Source organism: Pezoporus flaviventris, unplaced genomic scaffold (assembly GCF_033815535.1).
Source record: "Pezoporus flaviventris isolate CSIRO_AGI_PZ_B2104156 unplaced genomic scaffold, CSIRO_AGI_Pfla_v1 ptg000070l, whole genome shotgun sequence".
Lineage (NCBI taxonomy): Eukaryota > Metazoa > Chordata > Aves > Psittaciformes > Psittacidae > Pezoporus > Pezoporus flaviventris.
The window spans coordinates 2689470-2717107 of record NW_026892618.1 but is presented as its reverse complement, the minus strand read 5'-3'; the positions used below and the strand labels follow the sequence as shown (position 1 = coordinate 2717107).

At 38.8% G+C, this 27638-nt stretch overlaps 1 protein-coding gene across 5 annotated transcripts in view; it reads right to left on the bottom strand.

Moving 5' to 3' along the window:
• Positions 1-7176: 7176 nt before the first annotated feature.
• The window catches only part of PACSIN2 (protein kinase C and casein kinase substrate in neurons 2), a 56645-nt gene continuing 36183 nt past the window's right edge, over positions 7177-27638 (bottom strand). For 3 of the 5 annotated variants that reach the window (XM_061472090.1, XM_061472095.1, XM_061472092.1), the window contains 9 exons: positions 21859-22015; positions 20899-21134; positions 20040-20195; positions 18787-18962; positions 16777-16897; positions 14514-14638; positions 13680-13796; positions 12586-12782; positions 7177-9025 (listed from right to left, as the gene is read on the bottom strand). In XM_061472090.1, the coding sequence (XP_061328074.1) occupies positions 8913-9025; positions 12586-12782; positions 13680-13796; positions 14514-14638; positions 16777-16897; positions 18787-18962; positions 20040-20195; positions 20899-21134; positions 21859-22015 (1398 nt within the window). In that variant the 3' untranslated portion in view covers positions 7177-8912. The remainder of the gene's footprint in view (positions 9026-12585; positions 12783-13679; positions 13797-14513; positions 14639-16776; positions 16898-18786; positions 18963-20039; positions 20196-20898; positions 21135-21858; positions 22016-27638) is intronic. The other 2 variants (XM_061472091.1, XM_061472093.1) reach the window with 2 other exon arrangements.

Sequence of the window (27638 nt, the reverse complement as noted above, 5' to 3'; positions counted from 1 at the left end):
TGCCAGATCCCATCTGACTGCATGAGGATTGCCATCCCAGCCTGCAGCCACTGGCCTCACAAGGAGGAAGAGTTGCCAAGAAGGAGACGTGCAATCTTGCCAGTTAATTGGAACAATTAACATCAGAAAAACAAGGTCATCCTGAAGATTCATGTGTCTGGCATGATCCTAAAAAAGTATGCTATTTATTGTCCCATACTTCTCCCAGCTGCGCTGCTGCCTCCCCAGGCAATGACATGCAAAGGCAGCTAGCGCCTGCCACTGTAGCAACCTGAGACCCAAAGCGCGTCTTTGGGAAGCACAGGCAAGTAACATCACAAGGAGGCTGGTTCTTCTGTCTTATGCTGGCCTCCGATTTCAGGAGGTGGTATCTGTCTGTCCCTGAGCTGGGATATCAAAAAGTTGCTAGCTGCCCAGAGCCATCTTGTGCACACGGCCTCCATTCAGGCAGTAAGAAGTGTATCAGCCTTGATAGTGTTTAAAACCACACTGCACTGGTCCTACCTAGTCTCAAGCAGCGCCTCTATCCTAAGGCCATATTTTGCAATTCAGCTATGTGAATGTGCATACTAGACAGATTCCTGTTGCAGACTGCAAGTTCAGCTGATTGCTCAGACATGAGTTCTAGACAAGATGGGAGAAAAGCATTTAGCACATGCTTATAAACCTGAGGGAGGTAAGCAGGTGCTGTTAGAGGCAATCTTAGAGGAGCATGTAGGCTGTGGGAGAAAGGTATTATAGCAAATTGAGGTAACAGTAGAAGCAAGGGATAAGCTGATCCACCTCCATCAGGGAAAAGGCAGTACTTGTAATTTATTGGCTGTTCTGCACATTGAGCAAAATAATAATAATAACAAAAAAAAAAACCTGCAAACAAACAATAAGACTTACTTGGAAGGGTATTTGTAGACTGAGCGCTGGAGTATACTCTGCATTGGTGAGCAGCTGTTACATGCTGTGCAAGTCCTTACTCAAAGACCAGCACCTTGAGCAGGACTGAGTCACCTGGTCAAACACGGCTTATGTCCTCAATCCTCAACAGATTTTCATCTTGACAAAAAAACTGTCCAAGGAACATACTTCCCTTCCCTGGCTCCATTATCCACACCATGGTGTGCTGACATTTTCTTTGTCACTGAGAAAGAATGCTGATTTCTTCATGAAATTTTGAAAGTAGCCTCCATATCCTACTCTACCCCACTAATGGTGATCTTGCCTATCCCCAGAGGAGAAGCAATCTTGAGTCTAAATAATGGAAACCATCATAATCAGCCCTGAAAGGTGATGGAATGTTTCCAGGAAATAGAAGTGGGCTTCTTGTTCTTTAGCATGTTTGTGGTTTGAGTGGATTGCAGAAAGAGGGAAGGCATAGAAAGAGAATAGCAGCAGTGGAGACAAAGTGGACCACAACTTTGCTTTGCCAGTTATGCCTCAGTGTAGTAGTATCACACCTTACTAGTGGTTTCTAAGAATGTCCAAAATACACATATTTGTATTCCCAGTGCACACAGAATCAGTTAAAAATTCCTTCCATGACAGCTGGTCTGACAAAGATATACACAGTAGACTGCTATAGGTGTACCCTCAGAAACAAGTGCCTGGCAAGTACAACATTCCCTGGAACTGCTGTGTGTTTTACAAGTCCTCTAATGAGGTGCAAATGCAGAGTGACTCACTGCCAGCATGCCAGAATATGACATTGGGTGTTGCCAATCTGTAAATCAAAAACCAAGGGATCTTACTAACAACCCAGAAGGGAGCTCCAATTTGATACGGAGGGAAGATTCTGGCAAGCACAAGTACAGGCTAGGCAGAGAGTGGACTGAGAGCAGCCCTGAGGACTTGGGGGTGCTGGTTGATGAGAAGCTCAACATGACCTGCTTGCAGCCTGGAAAGCCAACCATGTGCTGAGCCACATCAAAAGAAGCGTGACCAGCAGATCAAGGGACGTGATTCTCCCCCTCTGTGCTGATGAGACACCCCTGCAGTTCTGCATTCAGCTCTGGGGCCCCCAACATAAAGACATGGACCTCTTCAAGTCCAGAGAAGGCCATGAAGATGCTCCAAAGCCTGGAGCACCTCTACTATGGAGACAAGCAGAGGAAGTTGGGCTTGTTCAGCCTGGAGCAGAGAAGGATCCAGGGAGACCTTAGAGCAGCTTCCAGTACCTAAAGAGGCTACAAGAAATGTGGAGAGGACTTTTTACAACAGCATATAGTAATAGGACAAGGGAGAAAGGCTTTAAATTGACAGAGGGTAGATTTAGATTACACATTGGGAAGAAGTTCTTCCCTGTTAGGGGGGTGAGGCACTGGAATGGGTTGCCCAGAGAAGTTGTGGCTGCCCCATCCCTGGCAGTGTTCAAGGCCAGGCTGGATGAAGCTTTGAGCAACCTGGTTTAGTGGAAGGTGTCCTTGCCCATGGTAGGGGCTTGAAACTGGGTGATCTTAAGGTTCCTTCCGATCCAAACCACTCAGTGATTCATGAAATCTACAGCTTCATTACCCTCCCAGTGCCAAAGGTTCCCTTAGGGCCAGAGGTATTTAAGTATAAATTGTACTTGATGCCCTTTGGAAAACTTGGTCACACTGAACAATTTGTCGCTGCTCAGAATGATATTGTGCATAATGAAAATATGTCACCTCATGACAGCTGTAGCTCAAAGTTTCAGGCCAGCCTCTGTCCTGGGTTCAGCAGTAGCAGTCATTTTTCTCCTCCTTGGTAGCTGGTGCAGGGCAGTGTTTTGACTTTCGGCTCAGGAACAGAGCCAATAACAATGATGTTTTGGTTTGGCCAAGGGCTTTGTGAGCCTCATGCTCTGCCAGGGAGGAGGGGAAGCCAGGAGGAAGCAGAGACAGGACACCTGACCCAAACTGACCAAAGAGGTATTCCATACCACAGCACATCATGCCCAGGATGTAACTGAGAGTTACCTGGAAGGGCTGGGAGACTGCAGGGTTGGAGGAGGTACTGGTCAGAGCTTGGTTGGGCTGGAGGGGCGAGTTATCGGTCAGCTGGTGGTGAGATGTCGTATTCTCTTCCCTTATTTCCTTTATCATTGTTATTACTGGTGGTAGCAGTAGTGATTTGTGTTATACCTTAGGTAGGTACTAAACTGTTCTTATCTCAACCTGTGGGAGTTGCATTCTTTTCAGTTCTCCTCTCCGTCCCTCCAGGAGTAGGGGAAGGGAAAGAAGGTGGGGGAGTGAGTGAACAAGTTGCCTGACTGGGTTTAAACCACGACACCTCCCTCTGCAAATGATATCCTCAAAGACCCAACACAGTCCCAGACATGTATCATTCCAGGACAAATAATCCACGCTGAAAATCTCTAGAACAGAAAGATCAAGCACCCAAATGTCTACTCCCACCATATGGAAATGAAATTTAGTAGTTACATCAAAACCTAGTTGAAAGCAGTTTAACACAGCAGTAATACATTTTTACTTAGTACTAACACATTGTTTGTACTGATAACATCAAGAAGCATAACCACTTCTAACAGGTGAGGTTTCTTGGAGCTTTCCATTCTTGAAAGCAGCCTACATCTCAACAACATTGCTCAATACAAAGCCAAAAAGTTACTATGCTGGAATTTACAGACAGTCCTGCTGCACACTCAATCCTTACTGTGCTTAGGTAAGCCACATCTATTAGCAACGCGAGGAACTTGCCAAGCTACAGCTAGAAGAAGCATCCCATTGCAAAACCCACCTGTATTTGCTGCATGCAGCATTTAATTGACAGCAGGGCAATCAGATTTCAGTGTTTTCTGCACAGGGATTCTAGAAATATCTATCATCATAGTACTTCGCAACTGATACGGCTGTTTACCGCACAGGGTTGGAGATTTCACAGGTCATGAAGAAAGGTGATCTAGCTGAGGTGACTGGAGAGTTGGATTTTCAAAAGGTTCTTGCTGATGTCCCTCATAAAAGCTGAAGTAAACTGCTGTGAAATAACCGAAATGGTCGTTTCATAAATCAGTTACTGACTACAGTAATAAAAAGTGAGAGATTACCAGTGTGTCCCCCAGAGGGATTCATGCATGGACTTGCAGATTTGAATATTTATCTACAAAACCAGTGAGTAGAAAGCTGGCAGTTTGTTGATATTAAATAACTTATGATCACAGAAGTGGAAAATAGCTGCAAAAGGATCGGGTACAGTACTGATTGCCTAGATAAAGCAACAAGGGAATTTCAAAAGTCAAATGCCAAATAACAATACAGTCTGAACTTCTCTAATGGGGTCAGAAGTAGCTGCTATTAAGAATGAACATTACTGGTTCCCTTTGTGGAACTGATCACAGGTTCTCTTTTCTGCAGTACTCATTTAGACCTGTATGAACAATAGTGTGGTGTTCAGTGAACTGAACTTTCAAAATTATGAGGAAAGAACTATATTTTTTTCATAGGAGCAACGACACAGATTTTTTGAAAGCTGAAAATAATATGTTTAAAATATCACTATGTGTTCTTACACTCTTCCCAAAGCACCCACTAGTCTGACCTACTATAGTCATTCTTAGAGAAGAGGTTACACCTTTTGAAACGTGGCCAGTTGTGCAGTAAGACTTTCAGACGTATGTAGGTACGTGTAGTTTACAAGCAAAGCAAGAGGGCAGTCTGGGGAGTGTGTTCAGTATCTTTGTGTCAAGGTTTCAGCCGCAGAAATAATGATTTACAAGGAATTTTAATATTAATTTGTATTATGTGCACCTTCTCTAATAAAAACAGCCTGTTATATTCCTGAAAAGATTCTCTTGATATTCCATCTTAACTAGATAAATTCATCAATGCTATCAATTACTGGCAAGAAGTACCAATTTTACACTAAAAAGACAAAGCACCTAATTCATTCAGTGATCATTGCAGGTATCACTGTGGCAAATGCAGTTAACTCCAGTTGGCAGCTGGTCACAAGTGGTGTTCCACAGGGCTCATTACTGAGACCAGTTCTGTTTGGTATCTTTATCAATGATCTGGATGAGTGGATTGAGTGCATCCTCAGCAAGTGTGCAGATGACACCAAGTTGGGCAGGACTGTTGATCTAGGGAAGGCTCTGCAGAGGGATCTGGACAGGCTGGATGGATGGGCTGAAGCTTGTGTGATGTTCAACAAGGCTTAATGCTGAGTCCTGGGAGAAAAGGGGACTCGGGGGAGACCATACCGCTCTCTACCAACTACCTGCAAGGAGGCCGTGGCAACGTGGATGTACTTACTGCCTTTCTAACCTGGATGGTGGACAAAACACACTCTCGACAGCCTGCAGATGATACCAAATTATAGTGTATAGAGGGCCACTGCTCAGTGAGAGATCAACTCTTGAGAAACAGGATGACAAGAGCCTCACGAACAAATGCAGAATGCAAAAATGAGCCTCAAAGGCAAATGCAGTGTCCTATACCTGCAGAGCTACTCCAACTCAGCAGGAAAGGCCAGATGCTGATAGGACAAAAAGCAGCTCTCCATAAAAAGACCAGAGTATCTGAGTGAACAACATGAATCAGGAGCATGTACTTATAGCAGAGGTGGCCCACAGCACACCAGCTTGTATAAGCAAGAGTATAGCCACCAGGTTAAAGCTACCTAAATGGAAAAGTGTGAAGATGGTACCAGACTCTGAGGTGTACAAACAAAGTGCAAGAGGAAATGTCAGAAATTCCGATGCATGTAAGGAAAAAAAATTCCTCACAGTGAAAGTGAGGAACCATTAAAACAGGTTTCTTAGACAGATGGTGGACTCCTCTTCCTCGGAGATGTTCACGACTCAGCTGGACAAGCCCTGAACAACCTGCTGTAATTGGACCTGCTTTGAGGTGCTTTGAGTGCAACCTCGCTGCACTAGGTAGCCTCCAGATGTCCCCTGCATTCTCATTCTAATTTTGGCTACGATGAGTATAGTCAAACTCCATATACTACATATGAGATAACATTCATGTTCTTGAAGCAAAATTTTCAATTGAATTCAGCTGTCCATTCAAAATGAGGATGAAACTAGTTGTTTTCATTTGGCCAAACTTAAGTCTGTTTCCCAAAGTTCCCATTTAAGTGAAGTTTAGTAAGAGTATCAAAACACTTTAAATGGCCTATTGCTTATACTTTGTCAGCAGTAATGTAAAAATACTATTTTAAAAATGTTTTATAAATTTGCCATTAGCTTCTGCTACTCAGCATCATGGAAGACTTTGTCCAGTTTCAGACACCCTCCTGTCTACCCCTGCGCTCAGTACAAGAGCCTGATAAACTTGAGCAAGGGCAGTGGAGGGACATCAGGGGGATGGAGCACTTGCTCTGTGAGGAGAGGCTGAGGGAACAGGGCTTGTTCAACCTGGAGAAGAGATTAGTTTGGGGGACCCAACAGCAGCCTTCCAGCACCTACAAGGAGGCTACCAAAACACAGAGCCAAGCTCTATCCAAGCATAGCAGAATGACATACAATAGTCATCAACTGCAATACGGCAGGTCCTAACCACAAATTAAAAGGGGAAAAATATTATCATTAAGCATTGTAAGAGTTTGAACAGAGAGGTTATGAAATCAGACTTTGGAAGTTTTCCAGACTAGCTCAAAGGCCTGAGCAAGCTTGTCTGAATGCAGAGCTGACTGTGCTTTAATTAGGAAGCCAGACTAGAGACCTCCCTTGGTCCCTCCCACTTGGATTCTATGGTGCGTTGACCAAACTGGACATCCAGCATTAGGTATTTTGTTTAGATTAAAAGATGCAGAATTGATGGGAAAGACGAGATGCAACTTTCAGCTAGCCATCACAAACACTACTACACCAATCACTGCCAGTCAACAAGACAACTCACAAAAGGAAAATATTCAGATGCTATAAATAGCTTAACTGCTCACCCAAGCTCTACCAGATTTGATTACACCACCGAAAGCAGCATCATGATAGATTCTGCATACACATAAAAGATGCAGTCTCTTTTTCCATAAAGAGTTATGCTGCAATGTCTTGCCAAGAGCCCCTTGCCCAGTGCACTGACTGCACCTCCCCTTTTTTGTTAACAGTAGCACAATGCCACTGATGTAATACTCCTCTTTATGGCCTGCTTAGACAATGCAGATTTTGTCACCTTGAACTGCAGTAAACCGCAGAGATCATTTGATTCATAAGACCATTTCATGTACACTGAAATAGTAAAAGGTGCATTCTGTGTATTTAAGAGATAACAGATTTTATTGTTTTCTAAAATATTTTACAATACAGAGACCCAAACCAGTAATTCCTGACAATTTTAGTAACCGTCTTGTGAATGAACAATCATGTTGGTAAGTTTTCCTTGACAGACATATACATACATCCACTTTCTAAGCCTGCACATTTTGGTTCATTGAAAATGACGACTAAATATATCTATAAGCTCAAAAGCAAACAATAAAATCCAAGACTACCAACAGTGTTTTATAGTTACCTCAAAACAGATTTGTTAGCTTCAAAACAGATTTGTTAGCTTCCTAACATAGCATATCTACTTACCTGATACTTGGGTTTTTGTTTGGGTTTGTTTTTTTTTAAACACAAATCTGCTATAATTTTACAACCCACTTTAAATGTAACAAATGCATACTATTTGACACAATTACAGATGGCCGAGCTGTAATGGCAAACAAAGGTAGATTTTACAGTGTTCTGCTACAATAATCCATGTAAGGACTAAAGCTAGTTTATATTTTGACCCATAGATTTATCCACAAATACAGATTTTGAGTATGTTAGTGTATTTACTGTACTTCTGAAAATCTAATCACAGAATACTTTGTCTATGGTACAGTAATGAATATGGCAGGAAAGCAGATTTAAATATACCTATAATTTAAACTCTTAAAACAGTCTAAATCTTATTGACAAAAAAAGGCTTGATAACTAATAGCCATGCTCTTTATATTTTGGAATATCAAATTATATGTACATATACACAACATAGATAGGCTCTTAATAAAAAGCATTTCATATATTTTACAGTCTTCTCTGTTCAAAAAAATTAGCCTTCACAGATTTAACATTTCAAATCACCCAAAAATCATTAGCAGTTTAAAGGAGTTCATCCTTATTCCCTGCAAACATGTGCAGGAAATAGCTACTATTCTGGGGCTTACATATAATTTATCTTTCTTTTGAGTGCCATTTAAGTTCTAGATGGAAAACTCTTAGTTTAAATGTCAAATCACGTAAACAACGTTCATAATAGAATCCCAACCCATGACACCTGCAGATAGCTCTGCTACAAATAGCCTTCTGTAACAGATATTTATTACAGTATTTGTTTTACAACTTCAAGCCATGCTGACAACATAGAAAGATTACTATAACATGGAAGGAGTTTTCATTCAGTCAATTGGTGACTAAATCTATGTCATAATTTAAGTATTGATTGATAAATCCAAGCATACAAAAAAGGTGCTTAACTACACAGCATTTAAATAAAAAAATACTGCATCTTTCAGACATCGCTAAGAACAAATAGAAAATTAATTATAATAATCTTTAAAATTCAAGTTGCGAGTTACTGAAGGTCACTTAAAATAACTGATTAAACAAAAGTGAGCGTAAGCCACATACCTAGGGCAGGATGAGGCACAAGCATAGAAATGCAAAAATGTTTAGGATTCACAATAACAGACCACATGGGGAGAAAAAGCTTAAAAATATTTTTCCTATCATAGTATTTTTTCAACCTAACCCCTCTCCTTTGCATTGTGCACAAGCTGTGAAACCAGTATCAAATTATTAGTTCAAGCTTTTGTCTTTAAATCATCATGATTTCGACATCAAGCTCTCGCCTTTCCATTAAAATATATACACTCTATACACCATTCAGCTTCCTCTTACTTTAAATATATACTATACAAGCCTATGAGCTTCTGTAACACTTCTGTATTAGCGTTGTCCTTTGTCACTGGATTGGTTCCACATAGTTTGCTGGGTATAAGCCAACTTGTCCGTTGTCCAGGCGTCCTTTGCACCAACCCTGCTCATCTTCATTCTCCATTTTAGTTAACTCATCCCCTGAAAAAAGAAGGAGCATTGTTAATAAACTGTAACCTTTTCAGTAATAACAGGTAGGTAATATGACAGTTATCTGCATGTCCACTGCAGACACGAAGATGCTGTATATGAGCGAATGAATGTCCACTTCAGCCAGGCAAAAGAGGCCACACTTAGTAATAATTATTTCTTTATGTACAACTTATTTGTGTCAATTTTTTCCCCTAGATAAACTGATTCGTGTTTCATCTTAGTTAGCAATAGGAAATACATGCTGAAGATATTACTAACCACAATGCAATCCCAAACGGCTATAAATATACAGCCTTGGTATCATTTAGGAGAACATGAATTAGCCTAGGGACTATAAATTCTTTGGTAGAAATGGACAAGCTTCACATTAAATCCTTGCAAGGTGTCAATCTCCCATAGCTCCTCTGTTAGATAAAAAAGTTAAAGCCTCATCTCCTCCAGTTTCTAAGCTCACCAGAGAGCTAACAGAAGAACATTAGGAAAGTGTTTGGCACTGCAGGCTGTACTTAGCTTATGGAGACATTTTACCACTATTTCTAGTGCGGCAGAATGAGAGAGTGTACAGTTCCAAGCATTCTCTCTACTTCTATGAAGTGCATGTTAATCCAGAGCAAAACCAGTGACTATCAAAAAGCCACACTGCATTAACAGTAAGCCGCAATGCAGTTGCACATGTAGTAGCAGCTAGGGCTTGGAAGCTCACTGATCTTGGAGGTCCATGAAATTATTGCCACTTTTAAGCATCATCTGTATAACAGTTACAGAAAACGGTCTAACAACTGCAATAAAGACATTTATTTATTGTATAAATAAATATACAATAACACATTTTGACAACACTGCATGGACTACATTTACTGCAGCTATTTATTCTCAAAGGCAGAGAGACAGTAGGGTGAGATATACATCTAGTAGATGGTTGCATCCCATCCTGTTACGTGATTATAAAAGCTCTCATAAGATAGGAATAAACAAAGTTATTCTTCCTCTTTGTAAGCCTCCCATAGTCATTTGCCAAGAAAAGGAAAGAAAGAAAAAAAAAAAGGCAGAACAAACCGCCAAAAGATGTATGAAGTATTCCATTAATAACAAGGAATTTCATGTATTAAAGTACATTCAATGGACACTATGCAGAATATATTTCTACAGCATGCACCCAGAAGTGATCACAAAAGCTTTGCAGGCAGATTCTTTGAATACCCAAGGAAATCCTATCTGAGGATATCCATGTACATTTAAACCAATCCCTAAAATGCATTAATCCTCTGTTGACAGCTGCTTAGGAGTCTACAGAAGTCTACATAGGAACACAGGCGTGAATACATTTTAAATTGTCTCCTGCACGACCTGGTGAGGTTTTTTTCCTTAGACTTTTTAAGTTCAGTGTAAACCTAGTCACACTAATACCTCTGCCTCAAAACTAAGTTTGACTGCAGCCATTCTGTAATTCAGCTCCTGTAAGTAGATTCTTAGCCTAGCATGTCATCCCTTCCCTATGATTGATACAATCATGTAATTTGGTGTTACACTGTACTTTAACTGTACTTTAACGCTCTTCCTTCAAAGGAATTAAGCTATTTTAAATTAAGCATATGTACATCCCACAGTTCATACTCCCTGTACTTCATTTTTACAGACCTCACTCAGAGAACCACTTGGTTCAAACAGTTTGATGCAAAGTCACACAGCTGGTACTAAAGCATCAGATATCTAACTTTGTATTTAACCTTTACATCTCTGTGTATAAACATTGCATAGTTTTGCTACTGAAAGGCTTGTTACTGTAAACCCTTGGAATGCCACCCTCTTGCTTTACAGGCACAATACACATATTTCAAAAGGATTAGCATACTTCCATCCCCTGCTAAGAAAAAGCAGCATTAAAGTCTACAGAATGAAAAATAATCTTAGCCGCTGTGCATTCCAAAGAAAGCTCCAGATGTTTGCTTACTACTGTCCTTCTGTCAGGGCACAATTCAGCACAGTTAATAGACAAACCAATCCACTGCTCCTCTCAGGAAGCCTACAATTATCTACAAAGAAGAAAAGTCAAATGTCTAAAGGTTTCACTACTGAGAAAGGAGGGAGGCGAGTGGAAGGCAGGAGCACCAACATCTGAGTTGTGGGGCTTTTTAGTTTAAACCACGCAAACTACATTTATAATATGCCCTGGAAAAACACTGTTCTGAGCACCAGCTTGCTCCATAAGCAGATTGGAAGTCTGGCAGTTCACTGCTCAGGTACATCACTGGCTATCAACTTTCAGCTGTAATATCCATCTAAGACTCATAGTAGATGGTGCAGAAGTAGCATACTTCTTGCAAACCCCATCTGAAACGGAAGTAGAACTAGAAGTTATCCTAAACTCTTTCAACACTTGAATCCTTTTTTTCCTCCACGACTAAATCAGTCATTACAGAAGAAAGTAAATGGCAAGCAAACAGGAAAAGGGACAAGATCAACGAGATTAACTGTCTCATCTGCAAAACCTGAAGTTCTGTTTGCTTTTGATAAACTACTCACATGCAATTTTGTTCTGGAATTCCTGGTCGGTAAAGTTTTAATGTGCAGTTTTGAGCACGACAGAAGAACAATTGACTGAAATTAGAGCTTGAAGGCATGATCAGGGCATAGATTTCACCTTTCATCACTAGAGGGTGCTGCCTACGGGCTGGCCGGATCATAAAAAACGAAGTTTCCCACTCTGGGGGCTGAGTAAGCTGCCTGGACACAGCGGCTGGCAGCGCTAGCCCAAGCGAACTGGAGGGCATCCAAGCATCCAAGGCATGCAGCCATCATGCCCTTGTGCCAACTTCGTATGTGTCAAATACTGTGGCATGTGTGTCTCCTGTCAGTTGGATCTATTCTGTTCTATAGCAGTGAGGTAAAAAAGGAATAGGGTATATGGCTCAAGGGAAATGTAACATCCTAAGAAGGAAGATGTATAGTAAGTGTAGCCTAATATAAGATGAAAACAGGTAAAGAGTGTTACTGAGCTTACATTTACTGAGGGGGAATGGAAAGAAAGGAAAAAGTTATCTGTCTATAGTTAAATATTGAACCTTAAAAAGTTAGCACTGTAGGAAGCTGGAGGCCAAAAAAGGGATGCTTCCAGTTTAAACAGAAAAAAAATCAGTTGATCAGATATTGTTTTAAAATTAACTGCTGTGTCTTTTCCTTTAAAAACAACAACTTTATAAAGTTGGGTTAACATTTCTAGACAGCTAAAAGCAGCAGCTGTTCCTGTCACCAAGAAAGAAAAGAAGACAGGACTCTATTAGTTCTGCAACTCATTTTGTTTAATGTAAAACTGTAAGAAAATCTCAAACATGCATCCAAACACATTCCAAACAGATCAGAAATCAGTGCTTCTGAATGGGGGATACTAAGCAGCACTATTGGGAGGGGGGGGGCTTAGGTAGGATATTGCAAGTTGTACATTCAGAGGACAGGTACAACTTCAGAAAATAAAAGCTGAAGAGAAAAGAATATTTATCAAAAGGAGAAAGGGGGGGTGGGGGTGATTTAAGTAAATGCTGTAAACTCACCAGCTTTGAAGCTGAGCTCATCTTGCTCTTGGCCCTCATAGTCATAGAGTGCACGTACTCTCACTTCCATTGCAGGAGAGGTATCTTCATCAAATGGATTAGTGTCTCCATTTGCATCAGTGGAAGAGAAGGGATTGTTGGACTCCTCATCAGACCAATCTGTAGGGTAGCCTTGGTTTTTCTCATAGCTGCTAACACTGAAAACAGATTTTCAATTACTCTTTTCTGCTCTTAAAATAGGAGACTAGAAATACCACCAAGATATGAGTTAAGCTTATCCTCCACTCTAAGGCAGAAAAGCAGCAGCATTCTTGCAATACATTTACAAAGTTAGAAAAAGGCAAAATTAAAAAAGGTATCAAAGACAACCTCCCCATGAACTCCAAAAACTCCTCTACCAATAAGCCTATATAATCAACAGGATTATTTACTCTAGAAGGTTAAAGGTATGCAGATACTAGATGACATGTATAATCTATTATCTGGTTTAGGATAAGACATTGCTTTGCAGAACCTTCCTCCCACATCTCTATGCACCTCTGCAGTAGCCTTCAACACTTTTTGCATGTTGCAATCCACCAATAGAGAAACTTCATTACACTGCAACAACTTGATCATTTAAACAAAAGTTCAGTGTTGAGCATGCACATGCCATTTAAGAGAGTGGTATGACACCCCCAGTATGTGCACTGAAGTAACAGGCAGCTGTTTGAGAAGGTCCTAAACAAAAAGAAAGCAATCATAAAAGCAGACTTATTCAGCAAGAACACACAGAGCAGTAAAGCTCCAGAAGCAGTTGCAGTACAAAAAACCTGTTGGTTTTAACAGTTTACAGGACTGGTAAAGGAAGGAAAAAAAGCAGCAGCAGTTCTGTTAGCAACTGCCAATAACCCCAGTAGTTTCAAACCATAGATCAAGGCAACAGATATGGCATCTGTTAGGAAAGACAAGTTAGGTTACAGTGTTGCTTACATAACCGCTTAAAAGGACTTCATGCACTGACCGGCATAGTGTTACAGAAACCAAAAACAGAAAACCCTGGATAGAGAAAGTGCAAGTGTGAAAACAATTAAAAAAAACAACATTTCACCAACTTTTTGATCTTACTGTCCTCCTTTTCACTGACAGTACTCCCAGTATCTTCTTCATCTTCAAAGGGATTGTAACTTGATTGTACTGACTGCACTGTGTTACTCTGGACACTAAGACTGCTAATTTGGAAAAGAAAGAGCATTATGGTGACCCTATCTGTTTTAGAGTAGAACACTGACACTGGCGTCCCACTATGCAGTTTCTTAGCAGACCCCTTCTCCAGGCAAAAACCAAAACCATAACCAAACAGAAACCCAAATATCTATCAAGGACAGCTTAAGACTCAAGAAAGTTCACAAAATCTCACGCATGATACATTCCTCCAGAATTACAATATCCTTCGTGGACCATAATTTCTTTTTCCTACTGCCTGCAATAAAAGGCAGTGTGATTTTTCTAGCCATTTTCATTTCTTTCTACAGCAATTGATATTAACAATTTTATATTAATCACATCCCAAATACTGAAGCAACTGTTTTGCAATCCAATATCTTAAAGGTCTTTTCTAACGCCATGGATTCTATGATTCTAAGATTCCAAAGTTTAATTGTCATTTCTAGAGATGGGAAGAGAGCAACAGACTTAACTACCAGATCAGCTACAGAAAGTTCAGTTTCTCATTAAGTTTGATCTCTTTTAATTACACTTTGGTCTCTTTAATTAATTAAAGAGAAATATGAAATGGAGAATAATTCAAAAAATACTTTATAAGCTGCAGAATCACATCACAACTAACATCTGGTTGGACAGTGACTTTTTGATCCTATAGAGCTTAGTGTACTTGAAGATAACAATCCTTTCCAATTAGTCTTTTTAGGCATGAAAAAATTAAATACCTGCTATGTTTGTTAGGCTGCGAAACTTGATCTCCTGTCTGATTAATACCAGTTAGAGTCACCCCATCAGAAGCCTTCTTTTTTTCTCTTCTACTGAGAGTGCGATTCAGATCTGCTGACCACTCCTGTCAATAAATGTAAAGCATGATTGAGAAATTTAATTGAACGATCACATTTAGTTTTCAGACTGAGTTACAGAACACAGATTTATACATACAACAGCACAATATGAAAAAAATAAGTTACTTTAAGTGTTTCAGTTATAGTTCTCATCTAGTTCCTACCCTAGAAATGCAAAGCAGTATCTGTGCTACTCACAAAATCCCAAGGTTACCTGTACTACCCTGCTTAGTATTCTGAACACCTTGAAAAGACTGAGAATACCAGACATCTGGCAGACAATTGGGGAAATAAAAGGAGTTGGCCAGTGCAGCTCTTAAAAGTTGTACTGAGAGCGCTCACTGTTTTAAAGAAAGCCAAGACATCTGGCTTTAAAAGGTAAACCTTACATTTAATTTAAGAAGGTATTATAACCTAATTTAAAACGGGGCTTACTTCTCAAGAAGGGCTCCAAGAGTGACCTATGAAGAAGCTAATTTTAAACTTGTGTATCACTTCTCCTGTCCCTAAGATTTGAGCCCTTAAGGTACTTTACATTTAGTGAAACTTACTGTCCTTAAGCCATCCGTAAGAATTAAGGCTCAAATCAACACAACTGTTGACAAGACTCATGATGCATTTGTAAAGTATCTCCTCCTTGACGTTCTGAGCCATTCAGATGTTTCAGAAGGCAGACAGACAGGCATGATGAAGCCTAAACACAACTTCTACCTATCAAATCAAATTAAGCTGCCTACTTATATAAAGCAGGAACCCACAGAGAACAAACCGGATTCAAGCAAATATCCTATGCTTAAACATGTTTGATCTCAGAAGCCTTAAAAATAAAAAACACACAGTCAGGAGATAGTTTGCTATACAAAAGATACCATTTCAGATAAGTATTCTTAATACTTAATGGGACACTAAGGTTTTGCAAGTTGCTGTTACTATTGGTTTATACATCAAGCACAGTCAGTCTTCAGTGATTTCTGGCTAACTTTTCAGACATACCTCATTATTTTAACTTTGTACAAATACATATTGGATTTCTGAGTTAGCATACTTTAAAGACCACTGACCTAAGCATATTTGCAGTTTATAATGCAATTTCATATTCATTTGATCATGCTGTTTTGTTTTTTTACTTACGTCATCCTTGTAGCATGTAAATGAGAAAAAACAACTTGATTAGAAACACAGTAACAGTATTTAATCTCTTAATTATAATGTTTACGAAAAAGGATGGTAGTTTCCCCACACGGAAGTAACCGTAGTTCAGCATTTCGGGCAAAGCAACTCTGCAGTAATATTGTAAGTTTTATTTCTCAAGCCTTCTAAACTGAAGTTGGTCAGTATTTTAAAAAGCAACTGCTATTTTCCATTATGGTTAATAAGGGAACAGTGAACACTCCAGAATTGATGCTTCCACTCCATTAATTTAAACCTAGAAATTATTGCAACTAAACCCATGATTCTGGTCAGACAAACTCATCTCTATTACAGCTATGTGATATTCTGGTAGCAAGTTCTGCACTGATACATTTTGGTACTTCTTTCCTGTAGTAGTTAGCAGAATACCACTTAAACCTCCTTTCTTTTGAAGAGGGCATTCAGCAATAAAATTACCAACTGACTAAGGCTGTTCTAACATAACAACATCAAAAAAAATAGTTAAGATTTATAAATACCAATTTTCAGGACTGAAGTATTTATTTCAAACTTTTTCACTTAAGTCTTTCCTGCCTACACTGTAATTATCTGCTAACAGCAAGCAGATTCAAACTGAAGACTGACACCGAAGGGGAGAAGAATAACACATACAGCTGTCAGGCGTGTATCAAATAAACCACGGCATACTCATTACTTCAGTAATTTTTTAGGTTAAAAAAAACAACCCAACAAAAAACCAAACCTCACTATAGGAATTTTCTGTTTTACCCCGTTACCTTTAAGTAGGTGTCTGATATAATTAACCTCAAAAAGCTGGGAGATAAGGAGAGCCCAATGGAAATCAAGAAATGAAAACTACTATGACTTGTAAAAGCAACAAAATTCACGGCCAGAAGCCTGAATGTAATTGTTACACCAGAAAGACTATGACAGAGGCAAAGAGAAAAAAAATAGACAAAACAAGTTTGGGTTGTAAATACTGGGACCTTACCTCAAACTGAGGCCAGTTCATTGACATCCCTGGACCTTGATTAGCTCTAAACCACCGCAAGTCTTCAACAGCATCTGCTGTTTTGATATTCTGTTCCAGTTCACGGTAGATGTTTTTGTAACTGCAAAACAAATTTGTCTTCAAATTTAGAATGACGTTTAGAAACATGGCAAATCCCCTAGTCAGGTTTAAAAAACTAAGTTTGTATTTCAAAGTTCACAATAGTATTCAAAAAGCTTATAGCAAGACAGACTTTTTAAAACTAACAGACCTATCAATGACCTGCAAAAAAGGAGTAGTCCAACCAGTAAGCTTGCTGAAAGTTCACAAAACCATAAAATCCTTATTTGCCAGATTTTAGAATTCTGTGGACAATTCTTTAGAATTGATTGCTGTATAAAGTAACTTCATTGGCTGTCATTAAACGTAGGATATACATAAGAATGAATTTAAATTATTGAATGCCAATCTTGAAATTTTATGAATTTAAAAGATTGTCTACAAGACAGGAGAAACTGTTTTTGTGCTAAGCCCACAGCACTCTGTGAAAACTCCTTTTTAATCCAATGAATCCATAAAAATAAAAATCTCAAACTTGAAATTAAATGGGTTAAACAATTTTCCTCTGCAGGTATAATATCTGCTAACTGCTTTTACTATTTGAGCTCCTCTCTGATTTTACTAACTGTACTATTTAGACAAATGTCAAATAATATAAAAAAGCACCTTACTACTTTTACTTATCTCTTAGGCTAATTGTTTTTCATTAAAGTTGAGTTCTCATAAGTAAAAAGTATTTTACAGAAGTCATGTTGCAGATGAAACTTTGATCCTCTGATCCTGAACCATGCACATGACGCATTTGTTCTACAGACAGTGACTACAAATACAACTGCATTTCTGTACAACTGTATTATATAAAAAAAAAAAAACAGTATGGTGCAACACAGAGTTTAGAGTATAAAGAGGTTTTAACACAACAGCCACAAGGCTTAAAATAAGAGACAGAGAACTGCTAGTCTGCATTCAAGCTAGAGAAATCAGAGAAAATCCTTTTAGATGGACAGAACCAAGTTGCACCGAATTTAGAATTTGAATTCGTTAGTGCTACATGTCAAGGAGTCAAACTCTCTTAAAATATACTTCCAGATTTCTCAGATTCTATATATTGCTTGACTGCTTTAATACGTATGCAGTATGGTTGGTTCCACACCCCCCACAACCCCATTCATGGCTCTTTGAATGTATTTAAACAACAGAAAGGCTCGTATTTTTAGAAAGAGAATAAATCATTTGGAATGACTCACTCGCCATCGATTAAATCAACAATAAACTGGAGGTCTACATCCGTAGAAAACAGAGCAAGGCTATTTTCCTGGAGTTTTGTTCTACACTTTTTTTGTTTTGGAGATTTGTTCTACACTTTTGTGCTTTGGAAGAACAAAATACAAGACATGCTTTATACATATGACAGCATAAGGAGCAGACTTTGAACTTAAGATGGACAAGAGTTCAGCAATGGCCAACCAACACATCTTTAACATTTATCTCCTAGTTAAGATAATTCCTTCAGACGGAGGTCTAATATTTTAACAATAAATGCGTTTATACTACAAAGGTCATGCTGTCTCGCACAAACAAATTCTAGATTGTTTTCCACTAAACATGCCAGATACATAATACTCCAAAACCCTCCTTTCCCAATCTTTGATCCAGCATTTTCTGATCCTAAGCTCTGAATCCTTTTGATTTTGGCACACATTTGATTGTAAAAATGCAACAAGAATGAGATCTTGGTTCATTTAACACTGCATTAAATAAAATTAGCAAATGTTAGGGATAGATGCTAATCTGATCTTAGACAAAACAAAGAATTAAGCTCTTTCACTTACACTTCAAGCAAATTGATGTAACACATTAGAAACAAACAGGTTCCAAACTCTACTTGAAGCATGGCTTACTTTTCACTGAAAACTATTCAGCATTAATTTTGAAGTTTTGCAGTTTTACCTTGCAACATTAGACAAATCAAGATGTTTTTGCACTTCCAGTAACACTTCCCGAAAGAAACGTAAACGTTTTTCCTCAAACTGCTGACACTGTTCAAATACCTGCTCCATGTTTTCCATATACTGAGGAGTAGCATTATCTAATTCTTTCAGTGATTTTTCATACTTCTCTTTTGTCTAGGGGTGGAAAAACAAACTGTTAGCAATATATTTTATTACTATCCTACATAACAGACTTATCAATGTAGTAATGGGCAAGATTTAGACCAGAAGTTCCCAAAATGCATTCGCTTTTCATTACCACTGTCCCTATGCTAGGTCACAATAAGTTATTTACCGAAACTGCAGAATTGTTACAATAAAGCTCTAAACCTCTTCTCGGATTTTTAAGAGAAACCATGACAAATGTTATTGTAATATTAAAGATAAAAAACAAGAATCCACACAGCAAGTCAACAGACAGTCTTTCAAGTTACAGGTTGCTTACTTAAAGTTCTCCAAATAACTCCCAAGTGTTATCTATTCTCCTTCAGTATATTTACATAGTCCACTGGGAGTTGTGACAAAAAACCCAAACATTGTATACATCCCTGTGAACATAAATCGCAACTCTGCAAGCTCAGTTAACGGACAGAACCTCAGATGCTACCTAATTTACAGAAATAAGTCAGACAGGCACTAAAAGATTCCACATGACATAACATCAGTCCTTTGGATCACAGGACAGCATTCTCAGAAGGAAAAGATGTCTTTGAAGAAAGTCACACAAGAAAAGCCTCTCTGTACCAGCCTGCTGAGGAGAATGAATGCAATAGAACATCATGTCATAAAGTGTAGTTAGTTATTTAAATGGTTATCCGTGTTCCTAAAAAATAATGCATTCTGCAGTCAAGAATGGCTTCAAGCTCAGATGCTGTCAGTAAATTTTAAGCACCTATCTCACAGCATCTCAAGTGAAATAACCCTCACTACTAAATGAGTAGAACACTGTCCCAGAAGTTCCCTGTCTTGCTCTGCTTTGTTCCTTGCTGAAAGTATTAACATGAAATAGAGGCAATACATTATTAATTCTTCACAGAAGAACTTGGCAGTAACATATGCTTTGGAGAGAATACTATATTTTAGTAAAGAACTGTAACTGAAAGTGAGCTACACCATAGTCCATGGCAAATTCAGGAAGGAAAAAAAAAAGGCTTAAATAAAACTATAGGTTAAAATGACTGCATACAAATGGTATGTTAGCATACAGTATACCTTTAGTACATCTTGTTTGCTTCTCTCCACTTTGTCTTGTAATTTCTTAAGTTGTTCAGGATTTAGTGCTGGATCAGCTTTGCTGTTTGTTTCCCTGGATATAGCCAGTTTCTCCTCTTTGCAGGCCGCATGGTACGCTTTCTTTGCTGCTTCCACCTACAAAGTCAATTTGATTATTTGCATCTGGGACAGTTTATACAACAACCATCAACTGAATCTTTCAGCCTTATAATCATGTTGCAATGCCCAAGTGTCAGGTTTTGTTTAAGGATGTTCTCTTTCTTTGGATATTTTTGTTTTTAATTTAGGCCAAGGAACAAACAGTACACAAGAATCAACATAAGGAAAGCACTGCAATACTTATGAATTAGCATTCTCTCACCATAGAAAAATTGTCATTCATGCATATTAGAGAAGTGTGGAACATTCTCAAGAAAAGGTTTACAGAGAGCCCCCACCAGAACGTTCTTCCTGATACCCATGTTCTCCTGCTTCCCTTCTTCTATAAACCTGTTATTTAAGAATATTATGACACTGAAAAAAAAAATAAAATAAAAACCAAACACAAACACTTTCCTCCTGTTCATCTCTTCGAGCAATTTTTAACTTTGAAATGCACGAAATCAGATACTGTTAAAATGATAACTTATATTCCACTTTTCCCAGATTTTCACTGAAGTCACCAAGATTAGGAAAGACCAACAGAAAAATACTTATTTTCAGAAGAGGACAGAAAGCAAGAGATCTGTTTAAGAAAGGAGGGTCCAGCAGAGAGAATAGGGAGTTTACTCCCTTGTAGAGATCTGAGACACGAATATACTATAACATAGGATATCTAATACATAATCTACTGCTGTACCTCTTTCAGCTTTTTTGCCCAAGGTTTCTGAGCTTTCCTAAATCCATCTTCTGCTTCTTTGGTTTCCTTAAATCCTCCCATCATTTGCTTATGAAAGGCTTCCTTCTGCCAGTTCTTGATTTTTTCAAAGTCTTCATTCATCAGTGAACCTTTTACTTCTAGATGTAGTTCACTCACTTTTTCAGCTTCTGACATAAAAGCACACCAAGCCCTTTCTACTGTTCCATACTGTGGGCCTAAACACAACAGAAAGTGTCATTCTCAGTAACCATCACCCACATGGAACTTATATTCCCAAGAAACTATCTGAAGCTATTGATTTATATTCACTTGTAAACAGCAATATCGATGCAAACCTAGAAAATGGAACAATTGCTTTTCAGACAAATTCAGAATCTTACAAATTTTTACACCAGAACAATATTCATTTAGCCTGGCCTCCTTCTCCCTGCACCATGAGTCTCAATATTCTACTTATTACCTCCTTAATGAGCTGATTTCAGCTTCTCAACATGGATAAGCAGAACTATTTCAGATTATATTAAAACGCTATCATATTTGCCTCCATTAGAGCAGTGAAAATGTCTTTTATTACCAGTGTTTCCTCACAGCCACTGCCCCCTCATTATTCAGATACACTTTCAAACTGTGTTCTATACCAGCAGTTACCTAGTAGAAAGAGCTGGTTCTCCAGATGGATTCCAGAACTGAATCTACCTGGATACCTCAACACTGAAGGCAAGATTCATCTGCTTCAGTAAGAAACAAGCAAACCAGCAGAGGAGCAGGGCTTTGTTTGTTTTAAATCAGTAAAAGCTTCGTCATTTGTCACATTATTAAGCCTTTTGCAAAGGCTCAATTACAGGCTAAAAAAGCACACAATTTCTACACTGTACTTACCAAAATAAAGATATACAGAAACCACTTAAGGTTTCAGAGTTCAAAATCAGAACACACTACCTTTTTCCACAAGTTGTTTCCACCTTTTTGCCCATTCCGTAAGCTGTTGTGCATAGACCTTCTCTATTCGTGCCCGCTCATGAATACAATTCATAAGATCATTGCAAAGTCTGTGACCGTCATCAATCCGTTTTACTGTCCGCTTGTAATTTCCAACCTATAAAGAGATAAATACTTAACAATTCCTGCTTAAAAGCTCTGAAAATAAATCTCCACCACAAATACTGTTACCTAGGAGAAGATAATCTACTAGCATAAGGTATTTTTTAATTAAACTTAAAACCTAACTGAAACAGTACCAGAGAGGCCACAAGTTCTGTAAAAAAGGTGTTAATTTTAAAAGTGAAACCTTGTTTTATCAGTCCTGCAATGTAATTATCGCAGTCATCACTACTGTTCTGATTATTGCATGGTAATGTTTTAGATAATCAAGATATTCAACACAAATACATTTCCCTCTTCCATGTTATTATTAAGTACCTAATGCCTTACGTTTATGGGTTTAATCTTTCAGGGTCAAAGAATCGCAAAGATATGCAAAGGAGTACTGCAACATCTGTCAAGCATAATAATAATTTCTGTTTAAGAATGCAGCGTGAAAGAAGCATAACCACTATATATACCGGATATGCCCTTTGTTACAGCTGGGCTTCACTGCTGACAAACTAGATAGCAACTATTTCATAGAATCACAAAAGGGTTTTCACTGGAAGAGACCTTAGAGATCATCCAGTTCCAACCCCCCTACCACGGGCAGGGACACCTTCCATTAGATCAGATTGTTCCAAGCCCCGTCCAGCCTGGCCTTGAACACTGCCAGGGATGGGGCAGCCACAGCTTCTCTGGGCAGCCTGTACCAGCACCTCAGCACCCTCATAGTGAAGAATTTCTTCCTAATGTCTAATCCAAGTCTACCTTTTTCAGTTGCAAATGTATACTGTAGTATTTAATGTGGGAAGATGGTCACAGCAATGACATGGAGCTCCCATACGTAGAATTAACTTGCGAGAAAGAGAGAGCGAGAAAGAGAGAGCGAGAAAGAGAGAGCGAGAAAGAGAGAGCGAGAAAGAGAGAGCGAGAAAGAGAGAGCGAGAAAGAGAGAGCGAGAAAGAGAGAGCGAGAAAGAGAGAGCGAGAAAGAGAGAGCGAGAAAGAGAGAGCGAGAAAGAGAGAGCGAGAAAGAGAGAGCGAGAAAGAGAGAGCGAGAAAGAGAGAGCGAGAAAGAGAGAGCGAGAAAGAGAGAGCGAGAAAGAGAGAGCGAGAAAGAGAGAGCGAGAAAGAGAGAGCGAGAAAGAGAGAGCGAGAAAGAGAGAGCGAGAAAGAGAGAGCGAGAAAGAGAGAGCGAGAAAGAGAGAGCGAGAAAGAGAGAGCGAGAAAGAGAGAGCGAGAAAGAGAGAGCGAGAAAGAGAGAGCGAGAAAGAGAGAGCGAGAAAGAGAGAGCGAGAAAGAGAGAGCGAGAAAGAGAGAGCGAGAAAGAAAAAGTTGCTCAAAGTACAAGCTACAAAGCATGAGGATATGGAGAAAAATGCACACTACATAATGAAATTTCATTATTTAATTAACTCCCCCCCTTCCATTTGTGCAAATACACCAACATGGAATCACCAACCTAGACAACTGAAGGGAAAAAACCTGATACTGCTCCCAGAATAATGTTTCTGCTCATTTCAAGGTCACTTGGGTTGACTTTGTAAACATTAAACAAGACGTAAGAACCTGGTTAACAGAATTTGCACAGCCTATTAAATATCACATTCTTATCTACCCTAACCACCTGACTGAAAAATAAAGATTAGCAATAAGGCTGTAGCTTAAATATTCAAACACTTCAAGCATGTTTGTAATTTTTACATTTGAATCGTATCCAATTCACATCTTAAACACAGGAAATCACCCAACTTCAGGTCTGCATTTATTCAGAATTTTGTCAGCAGATGTAAAGGCAAGCCATCTGCTTGAGGAAAAACTCCTCAAACTACACAGAGAAATAACCCTAAGAGGGGGAAAAGCCTGTATTAAGTGCTGGGAAAATAAGTGACTGCTGATAAATACAGGCATATGTTAGGACTCCTGACCAAAGCTGGGGAGAAAGAAGAAACTGAAGCCTGTAATAACAGGACAAAACCAATTCCTCATTTTTTCTTTTGAGACAGTGGTCTCAAAGGATTCATTTGGACATGTTTTTGGTTTGGGGCTAGATCCATTTCAACAAATCAAAGAAATTTAGGTAGCATCTAAGAAAAATGTTAGTTTACAGTCACTGATTTGTCTAAATCATGTTAAGAAAAAATAAATGTACACATACAACCCCTGCTTTTTTGAAGGTAGGAAGGTGTCACCAAAAATCAAGACAATCAATGCATCCATGTCAAAACATATTTTCTCTGGTAACAAGAAAGTATGAAAAATAACCTCAGATTTTCAGGTTAAATAGAAATTAAGGAGGCAGTTTTAAACTAGCACCATAAGCTAAGAAACATACATATGTAATCAAAGCATTAAGAAAATCAGGTACTTCAAAGAATACTTTCTAAACCCAATCATTCATCTGCTCAAAATCACTCCAGCTGTAGGTTCACAGCCACGCAGACTGTTAAAACAGGTTATACTAGCTTGGCACAACTACTGAAGCATAAATGCGTGTCTCTAGTTATGTGCCCAGGGATTTACGTCTGTAGCATGAACATTTCCTTTCATAAATCTCCACTATTAAATTAGCATTTTAAATGCTAATATTGAATGGGAACTGGCTGCCTCATGGTATTTTTAATGCTTTAATTTTGTGTTGTCTGAGCAAATTCTAACCTCATGGTAATACCTAGCAGTTGCCAAATCTCGGGCAGGTATTTTGAGAACTGAATTTAGCCTACCTATCATGGCACACTCACTATTGTCACATAAGGCCACGCATAAGGCCAGGTCAAAAAGAACTGCATGCAAACCACAGATAATTCACCCATGCTACCTCCTTCTCAGGAGGACTGAAGGAACTGGCATTATAGAAACAGTATAGAGAAGAACCAGGCCTACAATACTACAGAATGACAACCCTGTATTCCAAACAACGCCTTTATACTGACACTTTCAAACAGTTTCATACTGCTTTATGAAACAGTAGTTTAAAGCATGTTGGGCATCACATTCAACTTTCATGCCCTAGGAGGAACTTTGCTAGAACTCTGGAAATGCAGCATTTTCCTGTGTTTCATGACACAGGATATAGGTTATATACTTTGCATTTAACATTTTAGAATGATAAATGTTAAATAAATCTAGTGGTTTATTTAAAAAATACATTTTAAGGGTACGGATGATGCATGGAGAAAAAACAAACAACAAAATCACTTCTCTGAGAAGTGGAATGTGCAGCCTGCCACTGCAGGAGGCAGACTTGAAGGTACAAGTGCAGAAGGTATTTAGACCACAGAGCCAAGGGAAAAGAACTCTAGTCTTTACGCAGCTAAGGAACTACTAGATTAACTATAGTTAAGTTAAAAGAATTAAATTCAACGCCTATAAGCACACTAAAGACGCACTGGATTCTGAAGAAGCACATGACTTAATATATTGTTTTATTCAAGACTATTTGCTCCAATTCTTGAGGTAGACTGCAATCATTCTGGAAGACTTGCCCCCTCACAGGAAGTACGTGAGCTGAAGCAAAAATGACAGTCTTTTATTTGTAGCAAATGACCAGGAAAAATGAAAATAAGAATACCCTGTTTCAGTCAAAGCCACAGCCACATAATGCCTTCCAATTTCCACATTTCTCAACTAGCACTGTACATGAACACAGAATTTTGCCAGTTAGAATAACTTTCTGATCATTCTGAGCATTGGGCTATTTCCTGTTAAACAGGCAGCAGACAACTAAAAGATGAAGTTCTACAAGTGAAACACTTGTTTCAAGAAGATAAGTTGCAAGATTATAAACTTTCTTACAGTTTCAAGAATAAGAGATATTTAAAAACCTATATCCAGCTTTCATTTAGCATCAACACCTGACCCATCTGAAAGACATTTTATTACACAGTATGACATTCAGTTGCTGTTTATCCTTACTTGACAGAAACATGTCAAAAGGAAATCGCCACAAGAGTTTATTTCTTCAAAATACAACTCTAATGGTAACTTTGATGCAATCAGGGAATTCTGTGAAAATTTTGATTCAGTTTTGTGTGTCGTGTGTCGTCGTTCCCCCCTCCCCCCCCCCAATTTGAGTTAATCACCAGTTTCCTCTTTTCCACTGGAAAAAAAAAAAAACAACTGAGCTTTGCTATTAATAAGCTTTGGTTGATCCTATTTTGCTCCATTTATTTCTTACAGACATTACAGATGCCTTCAGATCTCCATTTTGCTTAGTCAAGAAAACATCCCTTCTCATTTTGATATTTCCTTTCATGTACAAAGACAGTGATGTCACCTCAAATCCTTTGTCAAATCTCAGATTTAGAGAATCTAATAGCCAGAATAAAAACACACAAGCACACTGTGATGAGGCATTTAGCATCCTTTGTGACCCCCAGTGCAATAACATAACCAAGCACTGCTGCTGATATCATCTTTAGTGGGAATATTTAAGAGCTTACAACCTCATTATTTTACAATTTCACAGCCCTAAACACAAGGGGAGGGTAGTCTTAAATTATGTAGGCTCCTTTATCTCAACTAATATGACTTTTTCTTTTTAGCATATGCATTGAGCAGAGTAAGAGCCTATAAAGAGTTAAACACACTTACCTGGTTTTCTGGTACACCGAATGAAAAATTAGAATATTTCAATTCATTAGCAGCCCAAACATTCAGCTATTGCTACGCTTCAGTCAGTTAATTCTAATATATCATGATAATCCTCGCAACCACAAATATTTCAGGAGTTTCAAATGCCTGGAGAAATATGTGATGGCACCTCTTTCTCCAAGTTTGTCTAGTTTATTCATAACTAATCAGTCTTTATGAACTGGAAACATGTGAAAGAAAGTCACCACAGCATACAACAGGGTTGGGTTTTTTTTAGGGAGGCAAATAGGCAGTAAACACAATAATGAGCTTTGAAGGCTCATAGACAAACCCATGAATACTGATGGCCAATATGGGGACACAGTACTTCCAGCATTCCATTTAACAATGAGCCCAATTTCTTTCCAGCTACATCAAACAAGGTTTCCAAGCACTCCAACCAGCATTAACATTTGTAATATTGTGGGGTTTTTAATTAAATAGAATTATCTTGGTGCATAATTAGCACATACACAGTCCAAGTACCTATGAGCACTATCTCTATGTACGTTTTCCTCTACACATTCACCACTGGTTGACAGAAAAATCCTGAGGAAGCTCTTAAACCCACAAAATCTAAAGCCAAGCATACTAGTAAGCAAACACCTGGCAATGTAAATGGAGAATACTGTTGCTCAGTATTAGGAGGAAAAAAAAAAGCGTATAGGAGATGACAGGAATCTACTATTGCAGACTCCAAATATTTTTAAAATGAAAAAGCAAAACAGAACAGTGTTTCATTAGCAAAAAGCATTCACTGACAAGTAACTGAAATTCCCCAACACAGGAATACTTCTCCAGTACTCAAGAGTGAGTTTTGGGAGATTCTCCCTCAAATTCCCTGCATCTAATCCCACTCCCCCCAACCAAACAGACACCTCATGTAGATGCTGGCTGACAGCAGCAGGCATTAAGCACTGGTACGGGGAGTACCAAATGGGCAGGACCAAGACCATCTAAGCAGACAGCTTAGATAGGAGGCATGTCCCAGATCAGCTGCTT